At 41.3% G+C, this 21,018-nt stretch overlaps 2 protein-coding genes across 8 annotated transcripts in view; one reads left to right on the forward strand and one right to left on the reverse strand.

Annotated features, from left to right (window-relative positions):
- RAP1GDS1 (Rap1 GTPase-GDP dissociation stimulator 1) overlaps window positions 1–6,546 on the forward strand; it is a 162,961-nt gene extending 156,415 nt beyond the window's left edge. For all 4 annotated transcript variants that reach the window (XM_067557218.1, XM_067557220.1, XM_067557219.1 and 1 more), the window contains 3 exons: window positions 298–424; window positions 1,930–2,058; window positions 5,866–6,546. In XM_067557218.1, the coding sequence (XP_067413319.1) occupies window positions 298–424; window positions 1,930–2,058; window positions 5,866–5,993 (384 nt within the window). In that variant the 3' untranslated portion in view covers window positions 5,994–6,546. The remainder of the gene's footprint in view (window positions 1–297; window positions 425–1,929; window positions 2,059–5,865) is intronic.
- A 9,590-nt stretch (window positions 6,547–16,136) lies between these two features.
- TSPAN5 (tetraspanin 5) overlaps window positions 16,137–21,018 on the reverse strand; it is a 116,632-nt gene continuing 111,750 nt past the window's right edge. For all 4 annotated transcript variants that reach the window (XM_067557225.1, XM_067557224.1, XM_067557226.1 and 1 more), the window contains one exon: window positions 16,137–20,560. The gene's annotated coding sequence lies outside the window, so the exon portion shown is untranslated. The remainder of the gene's footprint in view (window positions 20,561–21,018) is intronic.

Here is a 21,018-nt window from a genome sequence, read left to right on the forward strand (position 1 = left end):
TGTAGCAAGACAGAATTCTTATCCAGTATAACCTGGAAGAGGTGTGGGGAACAGATTTAACCAAATTATTGCTTAATTCAAACTTCTGATTAACCAGTTTGGTTAAAAATTATGTAATTATTTGGGTAATTGCATAATAATACAGGTGTGTTACAGTATATATAAATGCATAGACACACACGTGTATAACATATGTATATGTACATGTACTTACAGCATACAGCACAACTAAATTATTAAATACTGTGTATGTGTAATGGAAACTTTTTTCAGTCCTGTGATATTTATTTATTTTAGGATGTAATTAGGACCATTGTTCAGAGCGGTGGCATCAAGCATTTAGCTACCATGGCAACTAGCGAACATATAATAATGCAAAACGAAGCTCTTGTCGCTCTGGCACTAATAGCAGCATTAGAATTAGGTGAGTATCCTGATCATTAGCTCTTCTATTTTCCCTTTAGTCTGTGCTGAAGAGAGGCTCAGGGCTGGAAATCTAGGCAGGAGTGAGTTTTGTGGGCAGAGCTGTATGGGATCCTGCAGAAATCTACCAGTTTGACAAGATCTTCATTTTCATGAGCATGGGAATCTATACAGGCAAAAACGGGATTGCACAGATCAAGTTTGCCCTGCAGAATCTTTACTACAGGTGATGTGTGAACTAGAAAGAGCCAAGAATGACTTTCAGACCCTAGATAGAGTTAAAAAGGAGTAAATTAGAAAAATCATCTTTTTATGTGATAACTATGCTGTGAAGACTCTTGAGAGAGAAGCATGGAACCCCAGGATGTCATATTTATAATTACATTTCAGACTGGAGACACTATCAACCAAGTTATTAAAAAATTCTTCTAGCCTAATCAGGAGGCTCAGCTCTAAAAGGTTTTTAATAGGACCTTGTTCTGTCTACCCTTGGGTGTAGACATTCTAAATCAGTTTAGCGAGAACTGCTGATGCAGTCATGGGCGAAGCTAGTAAAATGGTGGGTGCTGCACAAATAATGGCTATTACTGATTTTATTAAATTTCTTAGCAACAAAAATAGATTTTTGATAATCAGTATAAAAATAATGTATTTTTAAATGCCACGTCCTGTGTTTCTAACACCTTAAAGTTGGCTAAAGTTGAAAGAATTTTAAAAATTGATTCTCCTTTCCACTATGTATCCTACTCGCTTGCTCTTTGTACTTCACTCATCTTGGAAAATAGAGTTAGACTGGTCAACATTACTTACTTTTGCAGTCAGTTTCATCATTTGTTCTCATGCACTAGCAGAATTCTGTTGTGTTCTGCTTCCAAAATACTGCAAATGGGCATTAGATATAAAAATAAATTCATCATACTGAAAAAAATTTAGAGAGAAAATATTTCTATTCATTTTTGGTCTTTTAATCCCTCCCCCTTTGTCTTCAAACAATTATATTTTGGGCCTAAACTAAGTTGACGGTGCCTCTTTAAAAACATTGGCCAAAGCATGTACTTCTTACTCAGGGCCTGATCCCACTAAGTAGCGAGCATCCCGAGTAGGTGCTGACCACCCGCACGCAGTTCTTTTTGATTTCAAAGATCACACACACTGTTTTTATTCAGTCAAAGGTCCAAAAAGCATTTAGTCAATGCAAGTTTTGACTGAATAAGGCTAGCAGAAGTTGGCTTATCAGTATTTAGAATACAGAGTAGATTTTCCATCAGGATTGTAGCATTATTATTAAACTATTTTACAATTACAGTACTTAGCGAAAACAAGGACTTACCATTGTAACATTTAAAAATATATATTTTAGTTTCATTTTATATCAGGCAATTCTTGAAGCCTCCCCAGCACCACTTTTACAGTGCAAGAGAAAAATATTTCAGTATATGGCCAAATATTGTGCATCAAAATAACTGATATTCTTTGATATACAACTTTCATTTATTTATACTGTAGTCACTGCTGAGAAGGATCTTGAAAATGCTAAACTAGTCCAGATTCTACACAGACTGCTCTCAGATGAGAGGAGTGCTCCAGAAATCAAATACAACTCCATGGTGTTGATCTGCGCTCTCATGGGATCTGGTGAGTATTTACAAGGTGTTGCTTTGTTCTCTCTCTCCCTACCCCCAGATCTTTAAAAACTAAACTCTTTTTTCAGCTTAGCCATGGAGCCTCTGCTACATACGCTGGGCCCAATTCTCCACTCCCACCATTTGTTCATGGACTTAACTCTACTGACTATGATGGAATCACTCCTAATTTATAGTGTTGAGAGAAGGAAATCAGGTCTACAGATTTGCTTACAAAAGGCAGTGTAACAACTCAATTTTGGATAATATTACAGTATAGTTTTGCGTGATAAATAACATGTAATGGTACTAACTCATAGTATAGCTCCTGCATGGTGCTGAGTTCTCCCTGAGTGGAAAAAGAAAACACAAAGAACAAATGAAAATGACCAATAAAATAAAGAAGCACTGCTAAAACACAAAGCGGTGCCTGCGTCACAGCTCTTTGCTTGGTGTAGGGAGCCATTCCCTCCCTGGGAAAAGCTCTGGGGTCTGTAGGCCTTAAATGCTTATGCCAAACCTTCTGACCCACTTTACTCTAGGGCACTCTGCAAAGATGAACAAAACCACAAACATGCCACCATTAAACATTCAGAACGGTAAAATTATTGAGCCAGCTTCCTTCAAACTTTGGATTGTATTAAGGATAGTGCAATAAGCCAAAGTTTGATCATTCAGCCATCAGCTGTGTGAGAAAGGCATACACAAAATTTAAGTAGGAATATGTGGGGAAAGTATTCAATTCCTTCTCTTATAATTAAAAAAATGATTAAATAGGTTTTATGCTGCTTTTCCAAAAATAACTCATCTTTGGGATGGGACCAAATTTCATCCCTAGCAGAATCTGAGAAATTTACAAGCAGCTAAAAAGATAAAAAAGAATGGGATTAAAATTAAAACTGGAGCTCAGGTTTTCTCTACACAGAAAAGTGCGCACTGAATTAAACTATATTGGTATGGGCCAGGTGTAAAATGATTTAGAAGTGTCCACACAGGGCTTTGTATCAGTTTAACTAAATTGATTTAAATGGGTGAAACTTGTGTATATTAAACAAGGCTTCAAACTGAACTGTAGTGTTTGCTAATGATGATTGCCATATTACTGGAAGGTTCCAGGGGTTGTGTGTGATCTTTAGAGCAATATGTACAAGGCAGGATATAGAGGGACAGTTCTTTCCTTGTGTAAAGTGAATAGTTTTGAGTCAGTGACGGGATAATAGACCCACTTGTCACCAGCTGTAAAGTTGACATTCATACTATTGTGTTTAATGCCAACATTATTAAATCCATTTGGCGTTAGTGGTTCTCTGAATACCTTTCAGTTTGAATATCTCAGGAGCATTTCTCAGGAGCTTCTTTTACCTGTTTGTTGATCTTCCACTTGCTCCTTTAGCTACCTGTTTCGTTGGCTAGTCCCCAGAGACTTTGCCACGTTTGCATTTTTCATTCCCATGGTTATCACCAGGAAGAGGTGACTATGTTTCTGCCTCTCTCCTGCTCTAAAATAAGGAAACATGATAATTTAGTCTGAACTAATACTTAAAGGGGTGCCTCGCTTCAGGACTTGAAACCTGCTATTAACTGCAAATGTAAAAAATGTATATTTTTCCCTGCCCTACCAAGTTCCTTCCCTTTTATGTCACTAATCCCTGTACAGAATGAATATTTATGCTTGTATATTTTGATGTTTTCTCTGCCAGTGAGTGAAGAGGTTCTTGAGGTTATTTTAAAATAATATCCACAGCTAAGAACTCTGTAACTTCTAAGACCTGTGGTTTCATAGGGCATGTCTCCACTGCACGGGGAAGAGTGCCCTCCAGGGCAGGTAAACAGACACACTAGCCCCGCTCATGATAGTACGAGAAAAATAACCGTGTGGACTTTATGACGCAGGTAGCACTCTGGCTAGCCACCCAGCTACATACCCAGCAGGCTGGACAGGCTTATACTTAGGTGGCTAGCCTTTGTGATCACCCATGCCACAACAGCCTCACTGTTATTCTTAGTGTGCTTGAGCTTGTGCAGAGCTAGCAGAGGTGTTGACCCAGGCTGGGACGTACACTCCTAGCTGCAGTGGCCAGAGAGGCTAAATGTCTCTCAGTGAAGTAGTGGATTGACTGTTTTTGACGAGATAAATAGTTTCTGCAATGGAAGCTGTTGTCACTGTACTTTGTTACCGTGAAGGGTGATATTACATGTCATGTCTTTGTGCTAGCAGTTGTATATTACCAGTTAAATAAATATTTCTTGCCAGCTTGGAAAAGGGGATGCAATGGAGTCAGATGAGAGAATGACAATGGGAAATGTAAATCGTGTAACTTAAAGGATTGGGAAAAACCCAAAGCATTCAAACCTAACACAGTCAGTCACGGTGTATGAAGGCCCTTAGGTTCCTAGGAGTCTAGCTAAACAGAACTGTTCTGCCATTTTAACTCAGTAAGTTCCTGAAAGTTGATTTGATAACATCCTGGAAGTAGGAAGAGGATAGAAAATGCTTACACAGTAGAATAAACCCAGAACTGAAGGCAGCTTAATTGAAATTGTTCACAGTGTACAAAAGTTCTCAGATGCATAACTCTGGCTCTGCTATCACACAGTAGGGGGTAAAACGTGCAAGATAATTGAAAGCAGGTGAACAGGAAACAAATGTCACAGAAAATTTGCTACAAGGAAAAGAAGCAAATTTCCTTTGTGTGAAATGTAGCTAATTTGAAACAGAGGTTCATATTTCTCAGGAGCAGCCCAGGGCTCAGTTTAATTGGCAGCACCTGGGGAAGCAGAAGTACATTTGGATCTTGTTGCTGATGTGGAGTTTACTAGAATTTCCTAGCTTGCATATAAATAAAGCCTGAAGCACATTTTTTCAAAAATGCACTACCTACAATAAATAGCCTCCAGCTGTTTCAACAGAACTCACAAGTACTTTAAAAACAAATATTAAAGTCAGCGCTATGGGCTTGGACCCCTTTTTCCCCATGTTTAGTTATGTGCACAATAATGTATAAAGCAATCCATGCTAATTTCTTAAAGCAGAAGAAAACAGATTGTCACAATTTTAGAGGGACCAGGCCACGCATAGGATATTTATTTTTTAAATGCATCAACTGCCCCAGTCAAAACGAGTACTAATTATAATAATTTTAAAACCAGACTATAAAATAAGCAGATTACCTGACACTGCATCACTTCGTTATTGTTAAAGAACCACCTCATCCTCCTTTCTCTCACACGCACTTCAAACCTAACCGTACCACCCCGCAGGCAAAAGCTGTTTTTCAATAGAAGGCTGTATAGTGAGTCCTGAAGATCAGTTCACTGTCTTGGTCAGACCAGTTCAGGGAACTAGTCCTAAAGGTGAAAGGTTCTGGCTAAATAGATTTTTCCACCAATAAGCAGGTTGAAAGGCATCTGGGGCAGATTTTCATAACTGCTAAGCATCCATATCTTCAGCTGAAGTCAGTGGGAGTTGTGGATCCTCAGCACATGACAAAATTAGGCCCTAAAGTTCTGTAGTTATCATTGCACTCAAAAGTGGTGCTGACTCTGTGCGCGTCTCACTTCTTATTATTTAATTATTATTGCTGAATAGGCACAGTTACCTCTCTTACCACCACCCAGGCTTTTCCATGCTCTGTAACATGACAGCACCTCCTCTTTAAGTGTGGCCTCCGTTAGCTCTATCACCCTCAGTTAGTTTCAGCTACCACAGAAGAACACAAGAAAGAGTGTTTTACTAGCAGCCCAGAGAAAATTCGGATATGTGCATAGAGAGATGGTCTGAGACTGCAGAGTGTGAAACCTTCTTGCTTCTGTTTTCCAGAACCCCTTCACAAGGAAGTGCAGAGCTTGGCATTTCTAGAAGTTGTATCAAAACTCCGCAGCCATGAGAACAAAACTGTTGCCCAGCAGGCCTCACTAACAGAGCAGAGACTCGCAGTAGAAAGCTGAAGAAGGTCTCCTGTTTCCATACAGCATACCATCATGGATTTCACCTTTGTCCTCTGTCCTGCTGCCACTCCTGCTATGTTTTCCACTGTATCACTTGTGCATGCATGTAATGTTCCCACACAAATTGATGAACTGCTGTAGGTACCTGTCCAATAAGGTTTCTAAAATCCATAGGTGGTGTTAACATAAATCTGTCAGAAACAAGTCTCCACCCATAAATGTTCTACTTGTATTCTTGTTGCTTGGACCACACAGTAGAATGTGCATGTTGTAGTCCTATGATGATGTAAAAGTGGTACTACATGACGACTCTATCCTCACACCCCTAACTGCATAATAACGTACTGCTAAATTAGGGACAATACAGGAGGCAGCAAGTCCAGGCTACAGTGTTGATTATAGGATTAAAAAGTAAATCTAGCTCCATTTTTGGTGCTTTGGAAACGCAGGTATGAATGGAATGTATTGCTGCTCATTCACTGGTCTTGCCTAGTAATGTCAAACTCATGGTACCTAGAAGTAACAAATAAAATTCCAGTGCGCTCACACTTTACCCTCTGGCTTTTCCTTTTTGTATTTAAATACAGAATTAATGACTGTGCCATTTGTACTTCTGAAAAATCCCTCGTGCTGAGGTAATCGCTGCCTTCAGTTTAAAGAAGAAATACAAAGAAAGCCATTTTAAGCCACTGAAATCCATTTTTCATCCCTAATCTTTAGTGTGTAATCTACAGGGGGTGCCGTGCATCTTGGCAGAATCTTGGCTTTGGTGCCACTGTACAATCCTTTTCTGCAGCCCAGCAGCTCACACATGGGCTCTTCACCTCTTGTGTGCAGTTCCAGAGGCAGTGCCAGGCTGCAGCACAGCCATGCTGGCCGTTCCCACTTTTCTCCAGTTTGCTACCAGATCATCTGCAGCAGCTATAAGTCACAGTTATCTGTTCCCAACCTTTCCATTGCCCTGTTTCATTTTCAGGGCGTAGCAAGCAGCTTTATTTTCTCCTGCTCGACTGGGTATTCAGCAGTGCAGTGACTGCTGCAGTGCCTTCCTGCTGAGCTCCTCGGCCCCCTTTTAGGGCTGCCAGAGCAGCCACGCAAATCCAGGGCTAGGCCCAAATAGCATTCCATCTGCGAGCCATTGTTAGCAGGCTTCACAGAAGACAAGTGATGCCCGGCCTGCTCTCAGCCAGCCAACCCTTGTGCTGCTAGGGCATGGAAATTTTAGTCAGACAGGCACATTGGGACCCCTAACTCCCAACAAGCTGTGACTCTACCACAGGAAAGCCCAACCAAGAAACACAGAGCAGAATTGGGAGAGGCTCTAAGGATGAGGAGGACCTCAGTTGGCTGGCCCAGGTTGTAAGTCCTGGGGCAATTCAGGAGCATAAGGATAAGTCCTTAGCAGGGCATCCATCTGGTCCTGGCCCAAAGTCCTGAAGTTGCAAGTGTTCTGGGAAAAGAAGCAAGGCTCAGAATCAGCCCCCTTCCTCCCACCTCAAATCAGGAAACTCTAGCAGTGAGTCTCCATCCTGGGGGGAGTGGAAGCCTACACGAGAGGACTCCAAGGGAAAAGTTTCCCGAGAACTCAAGGACCTGCAAAGGCTAGCCACAAAAGACCCTGCTCACGGCATAGCAGGGCAGCCACACTTGCAAAAAAATCCAAACAGGAGAAGAAAAAAAAAAAAAAAAAAAAGGATAAGGAAAAGCCCAAAAGATATTCGTCCTCTGACTCAGACACCTCTTCCTCTATTGAGGAAGGAGAGCTATCAGACTTTGATACTAAGGAGGACATGGACAAAATGTGACAAAGGATCTTTTCCCCCTAAGAAGTTTAAAACCACATGCAAAAAGGTTGTGTCTACTATAGCGATCCAACCTGAGCAGGCCTTGAGGACAAGCCTCAGAGAAAATACTTTCTTGCTAAATCCTCTCCCGAAGCAGCAATTCCCCTGCACCCATTGTTTGAAGAAGTAATCAGGGAAGAGTGAGAAACTCCTGAAAAAAGGGCAAAACACATTCAGAGGCACACATTCAGATTCTACAAGAGATTCTACAGGATTCTTCCAGGAGCCAAAAAATGCCATCACTGATGTGCCTAAAGTCAATGCTGCAGTAGTATCTCAAGGAAGAGATATGGTCAGTCCATCCAAAGGAGACTTCTTTCCCAAGGATCCTACCGAGAGGACTGTGGAAGTCACCCTCAGAACACACTTTGATACTTTCTCAGAGCATCTCTGGCAGCCAGTTGTTCTGCTCGAGCCATAGTGTCATGGTTAGAGGAACTTAAAGCCCCTGGGGACAGAAAACAAACCGAGTAAGTCTATACTTAAGTAAATCTCCCTAGCAACAGCATTCATGGACGATGCTTCAATGGATGCATGTAGTTTTCTGTCAGGACCAGGGCATCCAGCTCAGTGGCGCAAAGACACCTCTAGCTTTGTCCCTGGAAAGTAGACACTTCAAACAAGGTATGTGCTCCTCTGAATTCACAAGATTTCTCCTCTTCAGAGACAAATTGGACAAAGTAGTAGCTAAAAATGTGGCCAAAACAAATCATCTCTCCCCTTTCCAGTTGGTGGTTTCTAGTCTTTTCTTACAGCACTACTAGACAGAGGCTCCTTCCATCCATCTTCCTCACAGCTCTGATAATCAGAAGAGACAGTCCAGAAAATTCAGAATCTGATATCCACCCTGGTCAAGTACAGGAGCCCAACCATTGCTCAGTGCCTTCAGCTCATGCGCCCCTGGGTCTAGTGTGCAGAGGTCACCTCATGGGTAGGCTCACACATCAGGTGCCTTCAGGGCTTTTCTTCTGAATGAGACCACTCCCCAGAGTGTATGCGACGTCAGGTACATGTCCTGAAACAGGTCCTCGACTCCCTGAGATGGTGAACAGCTCAGGAAGATGTTTTTAGGGGTCCCCTTCCATATGCTTGCCTGACCATCAAGTTCTCACCACCAACACCATCCTGCTGGATGGTGAGCACATCTGCTACTCAGAATGGCACAGGGCATTTGAAGCCCTGGGAAAAGAAACCATAGCATCAATCTCTTGGAACCCAGGGCAGTCAAACTCCTTTGAGATTCCAGAGCCACCTGGAAGGAAGTCACGTCCTAGTGCAGTCCAAAAGCACAACAATGATTGCGTATATAAACAACCAAGGAAGCACAAGGAGTGCAGCTCCATATGCAGGAATGATTAAGGTAATGGAGATGGCAGAAATGACTCATTTCTCTAAAGACGATCCACATAAAAGGAGAACAGAATCAAAAGGCAGACTGGCTCAGCCAGCACCATGTCAGCAACTCACGATGGGGCTCAAACCAGGAAGTCTTCAACCTGATCTTGCAGACATCAGGTCTCCCATCAGTTGAACTGTTCACCACTAACAAGAATGCAAAGCGGCCAAAATACTTCACCAGGGAAGCAGAACCCAAGTCTATGGGAACCAGATGATTTGTCACACGGATAGCCACAAGGCCTGCTATGCGCATTCCCACCATTTCCTCTCCATGGGAAAGAGTTCCAGAAGATAAGGGGAGAGGAAAACAAAAGTGGTAGTGTTAACTCCACACTGGCTAATGAGATGCTGGTTCTCTGACCTGATAGAACTACAACTGGAACTACCACTGCAGCTGCTGGTGGGGCCAGACATCCTTTACCAAGGACTATTCCCAGTCTGCCTTCATCTAATAATAGCCTGGCGAGCGAAAGGGAAGCATTAGCCTTGCTCAGAAAACTATAGCCATTTTACTCTCTTCTAGGAGAACATCCACACTAAAAGCCCACACATCCATCTGGACTGAACTCAGCCTTTGGTGTTAAGAAAGCAGCACAAACACAAAGGATTCTGGGATTCCATTTATTCTACATTTTCTTCATGGAAAATTGGATAAGGGACTTCGGCTAAGCATGTTGTGCCCCAGGTGTCAGTCCTCAGGAATGTACTGTTTTCAGGATTTTCAGGCTCCCCCATCAAGAACCCTCAGGTATACAAGTTTCTCAAAACACTCAGGCTGGCCAGACCAGCAGTCAGACTGATCTTCCCTAAATGGGATCCATCACTGGTGTTGATAGCCCTAACTACTCATCCTTTTGAACCCCCGACTTCTGTATCACCATTTTTACCCTCCATCAAAACCTGTTTCCTGGTGGCTATCACGTCTGCAGACGAGTTTCAAAACCGGCAGTCTTACCTCTGCAGAAACCTTACTGTGTGTTTCTTGATGACAAGATGGTGCTAAGAACTCCAGAAGTGTTCTTCCCAAAGGAGATTGTTCTCCCTTTCTCCTCTCCAAAGCCACAGCAACCAACTGAAAAGCTGTGGCACACTTTAGATATCAGAAGACACTGAAAATTTGCATCAAGCACACGGAATCTACAAGGTGGTCAGGTGCCCTGCTTGTCTCCTGTTTGTCACAGTCTCCAAGCTCTCCCTTAGTCTGATCCATCTAGTATGTATTGTTGAAGCATACAAAGCAGCTGATGTTCCTGTCCAGAAGGAATCAAGACACACTCCACAAGATCCATGGTGACAGAATGGGCAAAAAGAGCCTGTGCTTCCACCACAAAGATCTGCAAAGCAGCAACATGGGCACTGGCTAACACCTTATCAGGCACTATAGGGTGGACTTTGTTTTCCATAGCAGCCTCCTTCAGCAGGAAAGTGTTGCACATGGTGGAACAGTAATAACCTGGCTATTTGACCAATGCTGTAAAAGGGAGGGCTTTTCACCCATTTCCTTTTCTGTTTTTTTATCCCTCCCTACTCCTGTTCACTGCTCGCGCCTTCCCAAGCATAGCAAGACTGTGGAAAACGTTGGGCTGCATAATGGAAAATTTCTTACTTAAAAATTCCCTTTTTGCTAGCAGCATCTCCTGCAATTCTACCTGCCCCAGATGGCTTATCAGCCAAGAGCCATATGGTAACAGTCTCCTGTACACAGTTACTTGGCTGGCATTGGAATTACTGTTGTTATATTTTACAGGTTTTTACACAGCTTTGGAACTAATCATGCGGCGTCACGCTGGAGAAAAGGGGTCTGGCCAGCACAGGCTGTGAACCCCTTCTGGATCTGGACCCAGGAGGGGGACAGCCCATGTGTAGCAGAATTGAGTGAAACACTGCTGGCAGAAAGAAAATAATCAGGTTAAGAACTTTTCCAGTCTTTTAAAGGCACTCAGATATAAATGCTTTTAAGGAGACAGATATCTAAGAAGCATCTTCCAGCAGGTGTTCAGAGAGAAGCATATAAAATACAAAACTGATGCATGAGAGAATTTTAACTAGTCTCCTGTAAGGTTGCCAGTTGACATAGGCTTGAGCACCAGAAGCTTCTGAGTCTCACAGCTGTTCTTCTTTTAAATTTGCAACATGCTAGCAACTTAACCAAATACCAATTCTCTGGCTCAATAACAGCTTGAAGAGAAGAGGGTGTCATCCTTGCAGGCTTCTGTCTGCTTCTATTTACCAGGAACTGGGTGGACTGAACCAGCAACTACATTCACATAGGCCAGCCAACAGCCAGCAAATGGCTTTTCGCCGCGGCTGACCTCAGTCAGAATCAAACTGATGCCATAAGAACATACCCAATCAGGTCAGTGATCCGATATCCTCAGATACTAGCAGCCAATACTAGATGCTTCAGTGGAAAATGCAAGAAATCCCATTGTCGGCAATTATACAATAACATGCCAATAAAAAAAAGGTTTCATCCTAGTCCCAGTTATTAATTATTTATATTGTGGTAGTGTCTGAGAACCACAATCATGAACCAGGACCCCATTGCTATAGGCATTTAGGTGCTAGCAAACAGAACAAGTCCCTGCCCCAGAGAGCTTACAATCTGAATAGTGGCATTTTCTCAGTAAGCAATTAGTGAATTACTTATGCCCTGCAGTATTTATAGCCCTTAGAATCTAATGTAACTGTGGATGTTGTCATCCAGATTATGATGGACGTGAAAGTTTAAGCATTCATTACCATTTCTCTCCCCTACAACTCTGAGTCATCCAGTGAACAACTCAACTTCAATGAAGCATTAAAGCATGTCTTCATCACCAACTGTTACCACCAGTGGCAAGTACAAATAAAAGCCCATACAAAAATCTCTTTCCTTCCAGATATTTTCTCTTCTGGTCTCAGCTAGGTCTGTGCTGCATGCAGGAACATGGTTTGTATAACTGCTAATAACAGTGTTAAAAACAGAGAGCTCCCCGCCTACAGAAATGGATTTGTCATAGTGAACTGTCTGCTGTTTTGACTGGATCAAAGTTTATCACATTCCTCTATATCCAAGCACTTATTGTTGCTATCGAATCATTTAGTCGAAGAGCCTCCTCTAATGAGGAAAATAGTACTTCTTGCACAGATCTAAGGACTGTATTGTCTGAAATGCATTTGACTTTCCATTTACATTTTACTCGATCCATTTCACTGAAGTCAAAGGAGTACAAACTGCTGGAGTGAAGTTTTGTTTAGATGTACAGTAGACAGATTACATCCAAATAAAGCTTGTAACCTGTACTGCTCAAGCTATTTTTATGCCTGTGGTGTCAGACATCATAACTTCTCACTGCTTGCTGCCTAGTGCAAACTAAGGAGTTGTGGCTGCCATACTCAAAGGGTTAGGAAGGAGTATAGACAGTATCAAGCTACTGCATTTGACTTGTAAAGGTCATGCAGATGTAGACAAGATTTACTGTCTCACAAATCATCAGGCGCAGCAAAAGCACATCTGCTAACATTTGAACAAGGTGTTTGAAGTATCTTATCAGCCTGGCGTTGTACAAGACATTTCACTGGGAAAAGCTCAGCCTCCTAAGTTTTCCCTGGTGGCAGATATTTAAGGTTAAAAAAATGGGAGCATTCGATTTTTGGCTAATGGTGTTACCATATAAAGGCAATGCATTAAACAACAGACTCTACTGGATTTAATTTGTTTAAATAAAAATATAACCTCCTGGGGGTTTCACTTAGCCTGCGAAGGCTGCACCATCCAGCAATGTGGACTTAGAAACTTTGAAATGCCATCCTAAAGATAATAATAATGCAGAAAATGGAAAATTATTAGCCACAGCCATCTGCCAGAAACCGCATGCAAGCTTCTTGAATGTATAATTTAACAGCTATCAAAGGAGCTCAATCATGAAACAGTAAAGAATACACAACAATACCGATAGCTCCCACTAGTAAGTAATAAAGCAAGTTGTGCTAAGATCACACACGTCCATCACTTGTTAAAGACCATTAGGCAATATGTTTTTCTAAGAGGATGCACTTCAGCTTAACCACAAGTTGATGCAGGTATTATTGGGTCAAGTTCTATGGCCTCTGTTATGCAGGAGATCAGACTAGATCATAATTGTCCCTTCTAGCCTTCAAAATTTATAAATCTATGTTTGAATAGGTCTCATGATTAACAGAAATGGTCCAATGAAACAGGTAAATCCTTCATACTGCAACTGTGCTCTGAAGTCAGTAATTTATCTTCATGTCCACGGGCCTCATCACCTACATGACACTATAAAGCACCTTCCTGGTCCATAATGAAAAGTTGGTCCCCCTAACAGTGAAATGTCATCACACAAGGGCAAGTGACAGCAACCAATTCCACCCCCACTATTAATTACAGTCTGCTCTGAAAACAAGGACATTTAAAAGGTGTTTTTAAAAACTGCAATTGGTTACCTACATTTTGACAAAGTCAGGATGGCAAATACACCTTCTTCCATCTCAGTGTGTCCTGTAGCAGAGGCCTAACTGGCCGGTACAGTCAGACCTCATCAATATTAAGTTAGAAATAACGGCACCCATCAGAACTTAATTAGCCAAGTCTTGTCCTATGTCTACGGCTTTAACGTACATGGGTTTATTAACATTCGTCTATACCACTATAGATGCATGGTACTTTACAGAGAACAAACACACAGAGGAGCTTGCTGTCTCCTAGAAAAAAGTCCAATTTAGATTAAAGTTGTTGTAGACATCCCTCATTGCATCATGGAACAAAACCATAATTTTTTTTCTATTGAATAAAAAACTTAAACGAGCAAAGCACCCTCACCCAAACAAAGCTCTTACCAAAATCTTAGCACCATATATTTTTAAACAGCGGCAACATTTGAATTTATCATTTTGCAAGCACAATCATTTGGCATCTGCAAAGAGAAATGTATGCACAAATGGCATTTGACAGCTGATTGCTGGACAAATGATGGACACAGATGTAGCAGCTGTGTTTCAACAACAAGCATTGTAATAAGTAATAAGATTGCATTTAATTCTTCCAGTTCAAAGTAAAGACAAGTCAAAGGAAGCAACAGGGTTTACTGGGTGTCCAAAGATTTTTTAAGACCCACAGGCAAAGGCCATTCTAGAGGCTAATGCATATCATTCATACATCCCCAAGAGACTGGGCTGGGGGAACAATCTGAATAGGTTCAGTATAAACAACTTGAAGTGTAAGTAGCAGATATTCAAGACAGAATAAACTTTCCTTGTTTGCTTTTAATGCAATTAGAAAAGGCCATTAAAACCTGCATGGTGAGTACCAGTCAGATGTACAAGCCAAAGGTGGTTGCAACATTACAGTCACTGTAACTTGGCATTACTCACCTTGATCTTCTGCTCAGGCAGAATTAGCCCTCTTCAGGGAGTTTCAGAAATTGGATTTCTTGATATTGCCATTTCTTGGTGAACCTGTGAATAAACCTCCTGCCCCCTCCCCACCCTCTGGCCACAGCTAAACTTCATACTTAACTAGTTCTGTGTATGCCAGGGGCTCCCAAACTTGTTGCCAGCATGACCCCATTCTACTGAATTATTTCCTCTTAGGCCCCCAGACAGCACGGAGTACACCATTTTGAAGAACAAAATGGCATCCTCTGTATGCTGTGACCTCACAAGCACTATACCTGCGAGTCATGCTGCATGTAGGATGCCATTTTGTAGAGTAAAATGGCCTCCCCTGCACAGCATGACCTTGCACTAACCATATGTGTGAGGTCACACTGTATGGAGGACACCGTTCTACAAAATGGTGTTCCCTGCACTGCGTGACTTTATACATGCGGTGCATGCGAGGTCATGCTGTGTGGAGCAAAATGGTGTCCTCCACACACCAGTGATCACCACAACCCCATCTCCTGATGGCATGACCAACCCCACTGGGGATCACACTGGGAATGGCTGCTGTTGCACTACTGACAAAAGCAGACATAAATGCTGCCCTGATAGACATACGCATTTTTTCCACTCTAGAGGAAAGCAGTTCAATTCATCTGCAGGTGGTAACAACCAGGGCTAAAATGGGAGCAGGATATGTAACAACTGTAGGTGCTTTTGAAAATTCTCCCTCTCTCCGTTTAAAGCAAGTACACTTCAAATTACTGGGATTATGTATACCTGGGATCAGATAGGACATTCATGCCGAGTTTGATTAGATCGTGGATTTTAAGCAGTTTGCACTGCACTGAATTTCAAATTTGTACATGAAGTTTTTTTTTTTTAAATCTGAATTTTCGATGAAAATATTCACAAGTACGACAATGAAAACAATCAAGAATTGAGTACAGCTGTGAACTTAACTAGTTTCTATTTTAGCACTAAAACTAGCCACTCTGTATGGTTGTCTGAGATACCCTCAGAAAGGCCAGACACCCACCTGCCCTCTACCAAAATTAAACTGGATTGTCATGGTGAATCACTAGGTTTCCTGCACACTGTCCCATCTCTGCACAACCAGGTAGGTGACTTTTGAACACTAGACAGTCACTAAAATAATTAGGCTGAAGTTCCAACAGATCTGGATTTGTCCTCTGGATTTGAAGAGTAACAGAGATTATAGTTGGAAATAGATAAAACAAGCAGTCTCATGTCCTCAACACAGATACATTATTTAGCTACCTGTTCCTACCACAGTTCACATCAGAATAGATGTGGAGGTTCCTGGTGTTTAAATGATCTTTTGCTTGCACCAGTTTTTATTTCATTTAACAGCATCTACTGGAAGAATGAAAATGTCATCTTCTCTGTACATTTTAGAATTAAATGTCCAAGTTGTGACAGGTTTGGGGCTCTTGGGGCTGAAACCGTTAGAGCAAAGCACTGAAAGAAAAGTAAACATTCACCAGATAATACTTGACACAATTTTATTTATAAAATTGTAATTATCTAACAAATTGCATATAAAATGATTTACTTCAAGTAAATACAGAATACTGCACAACTATTAAAACTATTGTCCATCATAAATGTATTAAAACATTCCTAAAAATGCACCTATTAAAAAACACAAATAGCATGATCAAGACCACTTTCAATAGCTTAAAATGAGTTGTGTTAACTTCCGAAATATAGTCCAGTTACATCCTTTGAAATCACCACATTCTAATGCTAAAGATGACAAATATAAGCAATACATATGCACTTGAACTATGCATTTCTTCCAGACTGAAGGTGACCATTTGGAACACAGACAACTAAAGCTCAAGTCAAACTCTACCAGCATGCAGTTCTGTTATAGCAATACTTTCAGTCAGTAAGTGTAATTGGCTTTTACAATCAATTTTGCAACTCACAGATTAAAACAAAAAACCAAAAGCATACATTCAGATAAAAAGAAATGTTACACAAAGGTAAATACAATGGATAACCTTCATTGTACCCTACAATGATTTGAGGAGAGAAAATTCTCCTTCAGCTGGATTGATGTTACATACCAGAGACAGGACTAAGTCATGAAGTTCAGATCCTGATCCCAACTTCCCCAAAGCTTGGGATCATCAGATCAGGGTTTTGGTTCAGGCCCATCTCTACTATGCACACAGAATGCATGCCCTATGGACACACATAGATGGAGCTTGTTGCTGACATTCGTACTGCAAAACAAAAATGACTCATGATGCTATAATGTTGACCACCAGGTTGGTGTATATTATGAGTCACAATGACTATTTTATACTGCATATCATTAGAGACGAGAACTATTTTCTTTCTAAACATTAAAGGTTGGCAGATAACGGTTCTCACTGAGGAAACAAAACTTACCAGCAGTGAGTTGGTTTAGACCATTTCAGCATACTGGGTTAAAGAGACTCAAATTAACATATGCAATAATTTTGGGGCACAAAAAGGAGGGCATGAGGGTGGAAACCTGCATTGTGCTTTAAACACTCTAGGATCAATACTCCTTTCAATGCACTTGCACTTGTGTCATTAGCATTAATCCAAAAGGTATATGCATAGCAAGGAGGGAGAACAGACCCCAATGTTTGCGTTCAGAGGTTCTCTTAAATTGTCTTTGGTAACTGGAACCAATTCTATCCAAGACATTTCTGAAGAAATGAAGATCCAGGTTCATTTTCAGGACCACACCAAGTCAAGTCCTAGCACCAAATTTAGTTCTGGCATAAGAGGTGTCAGCTCCCTGTGAGTTCGGCCAGGGTTGAATTTGACCCCTAGATTTTACAGTCAGTACCTTTTCATATTCTAAGCAGGCAGCACAGGGAAAAGGTTCCTCAACTAACCAAAGCAAAGATGGGAAGCTGCTTCACCTTCATAAAACATAGGCCAGCTGTAGTTCTATATGGCAGACACTAGATGGCAGGCAATTAAAGCATTCTTGGCTCAAACCAATGGATATGTAAAAGCGTCTTAAGTGACCATTCTGCTTAATTTTGATCAGCAAACTCTCACATTATACATCTTTCATGAGTATAAATACATATTTATGATCAATAGCAGTCATGTGCAAGTATCATTTCATTTGCATGCTACTATTTACATTTCAAATAGTATTTACACACTAGAACCTACTAAACCAGGTTCTGTCCTCTGATTCATGACTAATAGCATCTCTCTGAAAGGAAAGGAGAGGAGGAGAAGGCTTAGAGGACAGAGAATATGTAAGCAACAGTCTCCACCGCTTCAAACTCCAAAAGCCACAGTCGAAATTATGGGTCTCAAACCAACAACAGAAAAGCACAGGCTGAAACATAGAAATTTGGTCATGCAAGACATCACAATTTAATTTTTTTTAAAAAGAGGGCTTTCTAATAACAAAAGGGTTAGAGTGATTAGAGTGATTAGGGAGGGATGGTGCATATCTGAGTGTGACCCTCTGAGCATTCTCATGGGGAACTCTGAAATGGCTTTAGAACTCTGGACACAGCTGAAGCTTTCAGACCAGCTGACAGCTAATGCATTAGCCATGCACATATTGCCTAGCAAATGCAAACATGTCTCTCCATAAAAGGCTATCAGAAAGCTGACAGGCAACATATTCTGAAGCAGCTACTGCACTTCGTGGCTGGTTAAAATGGCCTTCAGATTTGCACCTAATACTAGCACCTGAGGCATGCTAGAAATTGCCCAGAAATACAATACCTACTTATCTTATTGCTTTAGCAAGACCCTGCTGTTAAGTTAAGCCTTTTTGGCCAGAATTCATGGTCTATTTGTGGCTCATGTTAAGTTTCAATGGAGCTTTCCGGCAGGAAATTTGTTTGCATTTGATAGGTTCTGTGTAAAATAGATCAGTTTCCAAGGCCTCGCACGATTTTCTAAACTGGCCTCCTAAACTGCAAGTGGGCACTCACAGACTTCGTCTATACTGCAGGCTAGGAGTGTGATTTCCCCCATCATGTGCGCATGCTTGCAGTAGCTATCATCCAGTCAGCATGAGTATGAACACCAGTGTAGTCACAATAGCCGTTTCCTGTGCTACCAGAGCTACGCTGCAATTTATAGACGTACTAACTGGTATGTGTACAAGAGCAGGGGAATCACACCCCTACGTCACGGTGTAGATGTAGCCTTAGAAGCACAATTACACATTCCATGCATACAAAGTTGAGGTTTGAACATGCAACATAGGCAGCTAGTTCTGAACATTCAATGTGGCTTGATCACAAATGACTGCAAATATGGGAGGGGGATAAACAACAACAAAATCATCTTAAACAGCAGGATTCGTATTCGCAGCAATGAAGAAGGGTTGTAGAAAAATAAAGATTATTCTTTAGTGGTTCTTAAAACAGCAGTCACCCTGGGACCTAGAGGAAACTTTGTACATTTTCTGCGTACGCACCTGAAAGTAACGAAAACAAAGCCTCCCCATTTTGAAGAGCAATTCCTTTCCTATCAGCACAATACTCTGCCACTGGCATGTCCCAGAATTGTGACTCAGCAATAGGAGAAGGAAACTACGAGAAACGGCACGAGAAGACAAAAGTCAATTACAGTACTATTGTGGAAATTCAAGTAGAGGAATGGAAGTTGTCTTCAGAAGCCTATAGCAGCAGCAGCAAAGATCAACGGCAACCAGGAATGTTTCTGTAATGCGGATTTTTTAAATCAAAGTGCTGGTTTGCAATCAATGCTTTCAGTGGGGAGCAAGGGAGGAGGGCTGTCATTTCCTGAATGCTTCCTGCTTCCCTGATCTCTCCACACCACACCATTCTACAAAACACAGAATGGGAGCATCTTTAGCCTCACCGAATTTTCCATTCTGCTGCCCATCAGACAAAATATTGTGCCCCGTTGAGGGGAAATGAACAACTCCTCCTCCTCAAGCTAAGAGTAGTGGCTAAAAAAAAACATAACACTGTGATGAGGTTGAATCAACTTTATTGAGGATAGTGTATTATAAACACTTTCAAAGTTTAAAAAAGTCGCTTCGAGTTGCCGTTGGCCTTTAACAGCACATGCCAAAGGGTGTGCATGCTGCCTGCTACAGGCCAGGTGGAGTTCACTGGAGATTGAGGTAACACAAATAAAAGACAAGAGTGCAATTGCACTTCTCAGCTCTTCAGAGCGACTGAATGATGGGGTGTTTTGCCGGCCTTTGGGGGCAGAAATGCAGGTTGTCTACAGACAACCAGCATGTAGAAAGCGTGTGTATGTGTATATACACTTATATACTGTATCTCTCAGAAGTGAGGTTAGTATTCCGCTTTGAAAGAAAACGGCATCCAGGTGTGTTCTCTTTTTCTGCTTCTTACAATTCATCTTAGGGGACACATTGGGCCGGTCCTGAATGGTGCTAAAACACCTCCTGATAGACGCCAAGCACTCAACTCCTTTTTGAGGGAACCAAGAGATGACAGCACTCAGTCCGTGGCAGGATTGGGCCCACAGACACTACACAGGGCCATAAGACAACCTACATTTACACAACATGCACTGGATACCCAAGTTATTGTCAGGTGCATGAGCACATTATTGAAATGAAAGCTGATGGCAAACACCTAGCTGGAGTTTGATCTATCTTATCTCCCAGTACTTGTGCTGTATTCCAAGTTCTACTGCTTCATCTATTTCCAAAGGACCAAAAGTGTCTCTGTTGGTCCTACTACACAATTCTTGCATAAAAATATCCTTTTATTCTATTGTTCCAAGAAAGCATTTTGTTGTATTCAGACAGAAAGCGATAGGATGGGAAACACACAAACAGATAAGCACATGAAGATTTGCTGAATCTAGGGAAGCATTTAGTATAGCCCAGCTGTCTTCCTTTCCCCCTTCCAAGACAAGGGGACAGGAACTTTCCACAATCAAGTGCATCTACCAATAAATAAGTACATTTGGATTAGAAGCCTACTGAAACATATGCAGGGATTTAAAAACAGAGTGTCACAAATTCTAACTCCATAGCTCATGAAGAAAGAAAGAAAGAAAGAAAGAAAGAAAGAAAAAGAAAGAAAGAAAGAGAAAGAAAGAAAGAAAGAAAGAGAAAGCAAGCAAGCTTCAGCTAGGAAAGAATCAAGGAAACATCTTAAAAGAAAGTTTGTACAACTATAACAAAGCACTAATATTAGTGACAGCCCCAAATACATCAGGTTATGCCAAATTCCAGAGAATCAATGGATATAGCCAGTGTATTTGGGTACATACTTCTTGACTTTTTTTTTTTTTTTTTTTTTTTTTAAGTTAACATATATTTCATTCTCTTCTCAACATTATATACCTGAGCCCCCCCCCCCCCCAAACCTTATGCCCCTATATATATATATGTCCCATTC

Source organism: Emydura macquarii, unplaced genomic scaffold (genome assembly GCF_026122565.2).
Source record: "Emydura macquarii macquarii isolate MOO-44397 ecotype Brisbane River unplaced genomic scaffold, CSIRO-AGI_Emac_v2 contig_1790, whole genome shotgun sequence".
Lineage (NCBI taxonomy): Eukaryota > Metazoa > Chordata > Testudines > Chelidae > Emydura > Emydura macquarii.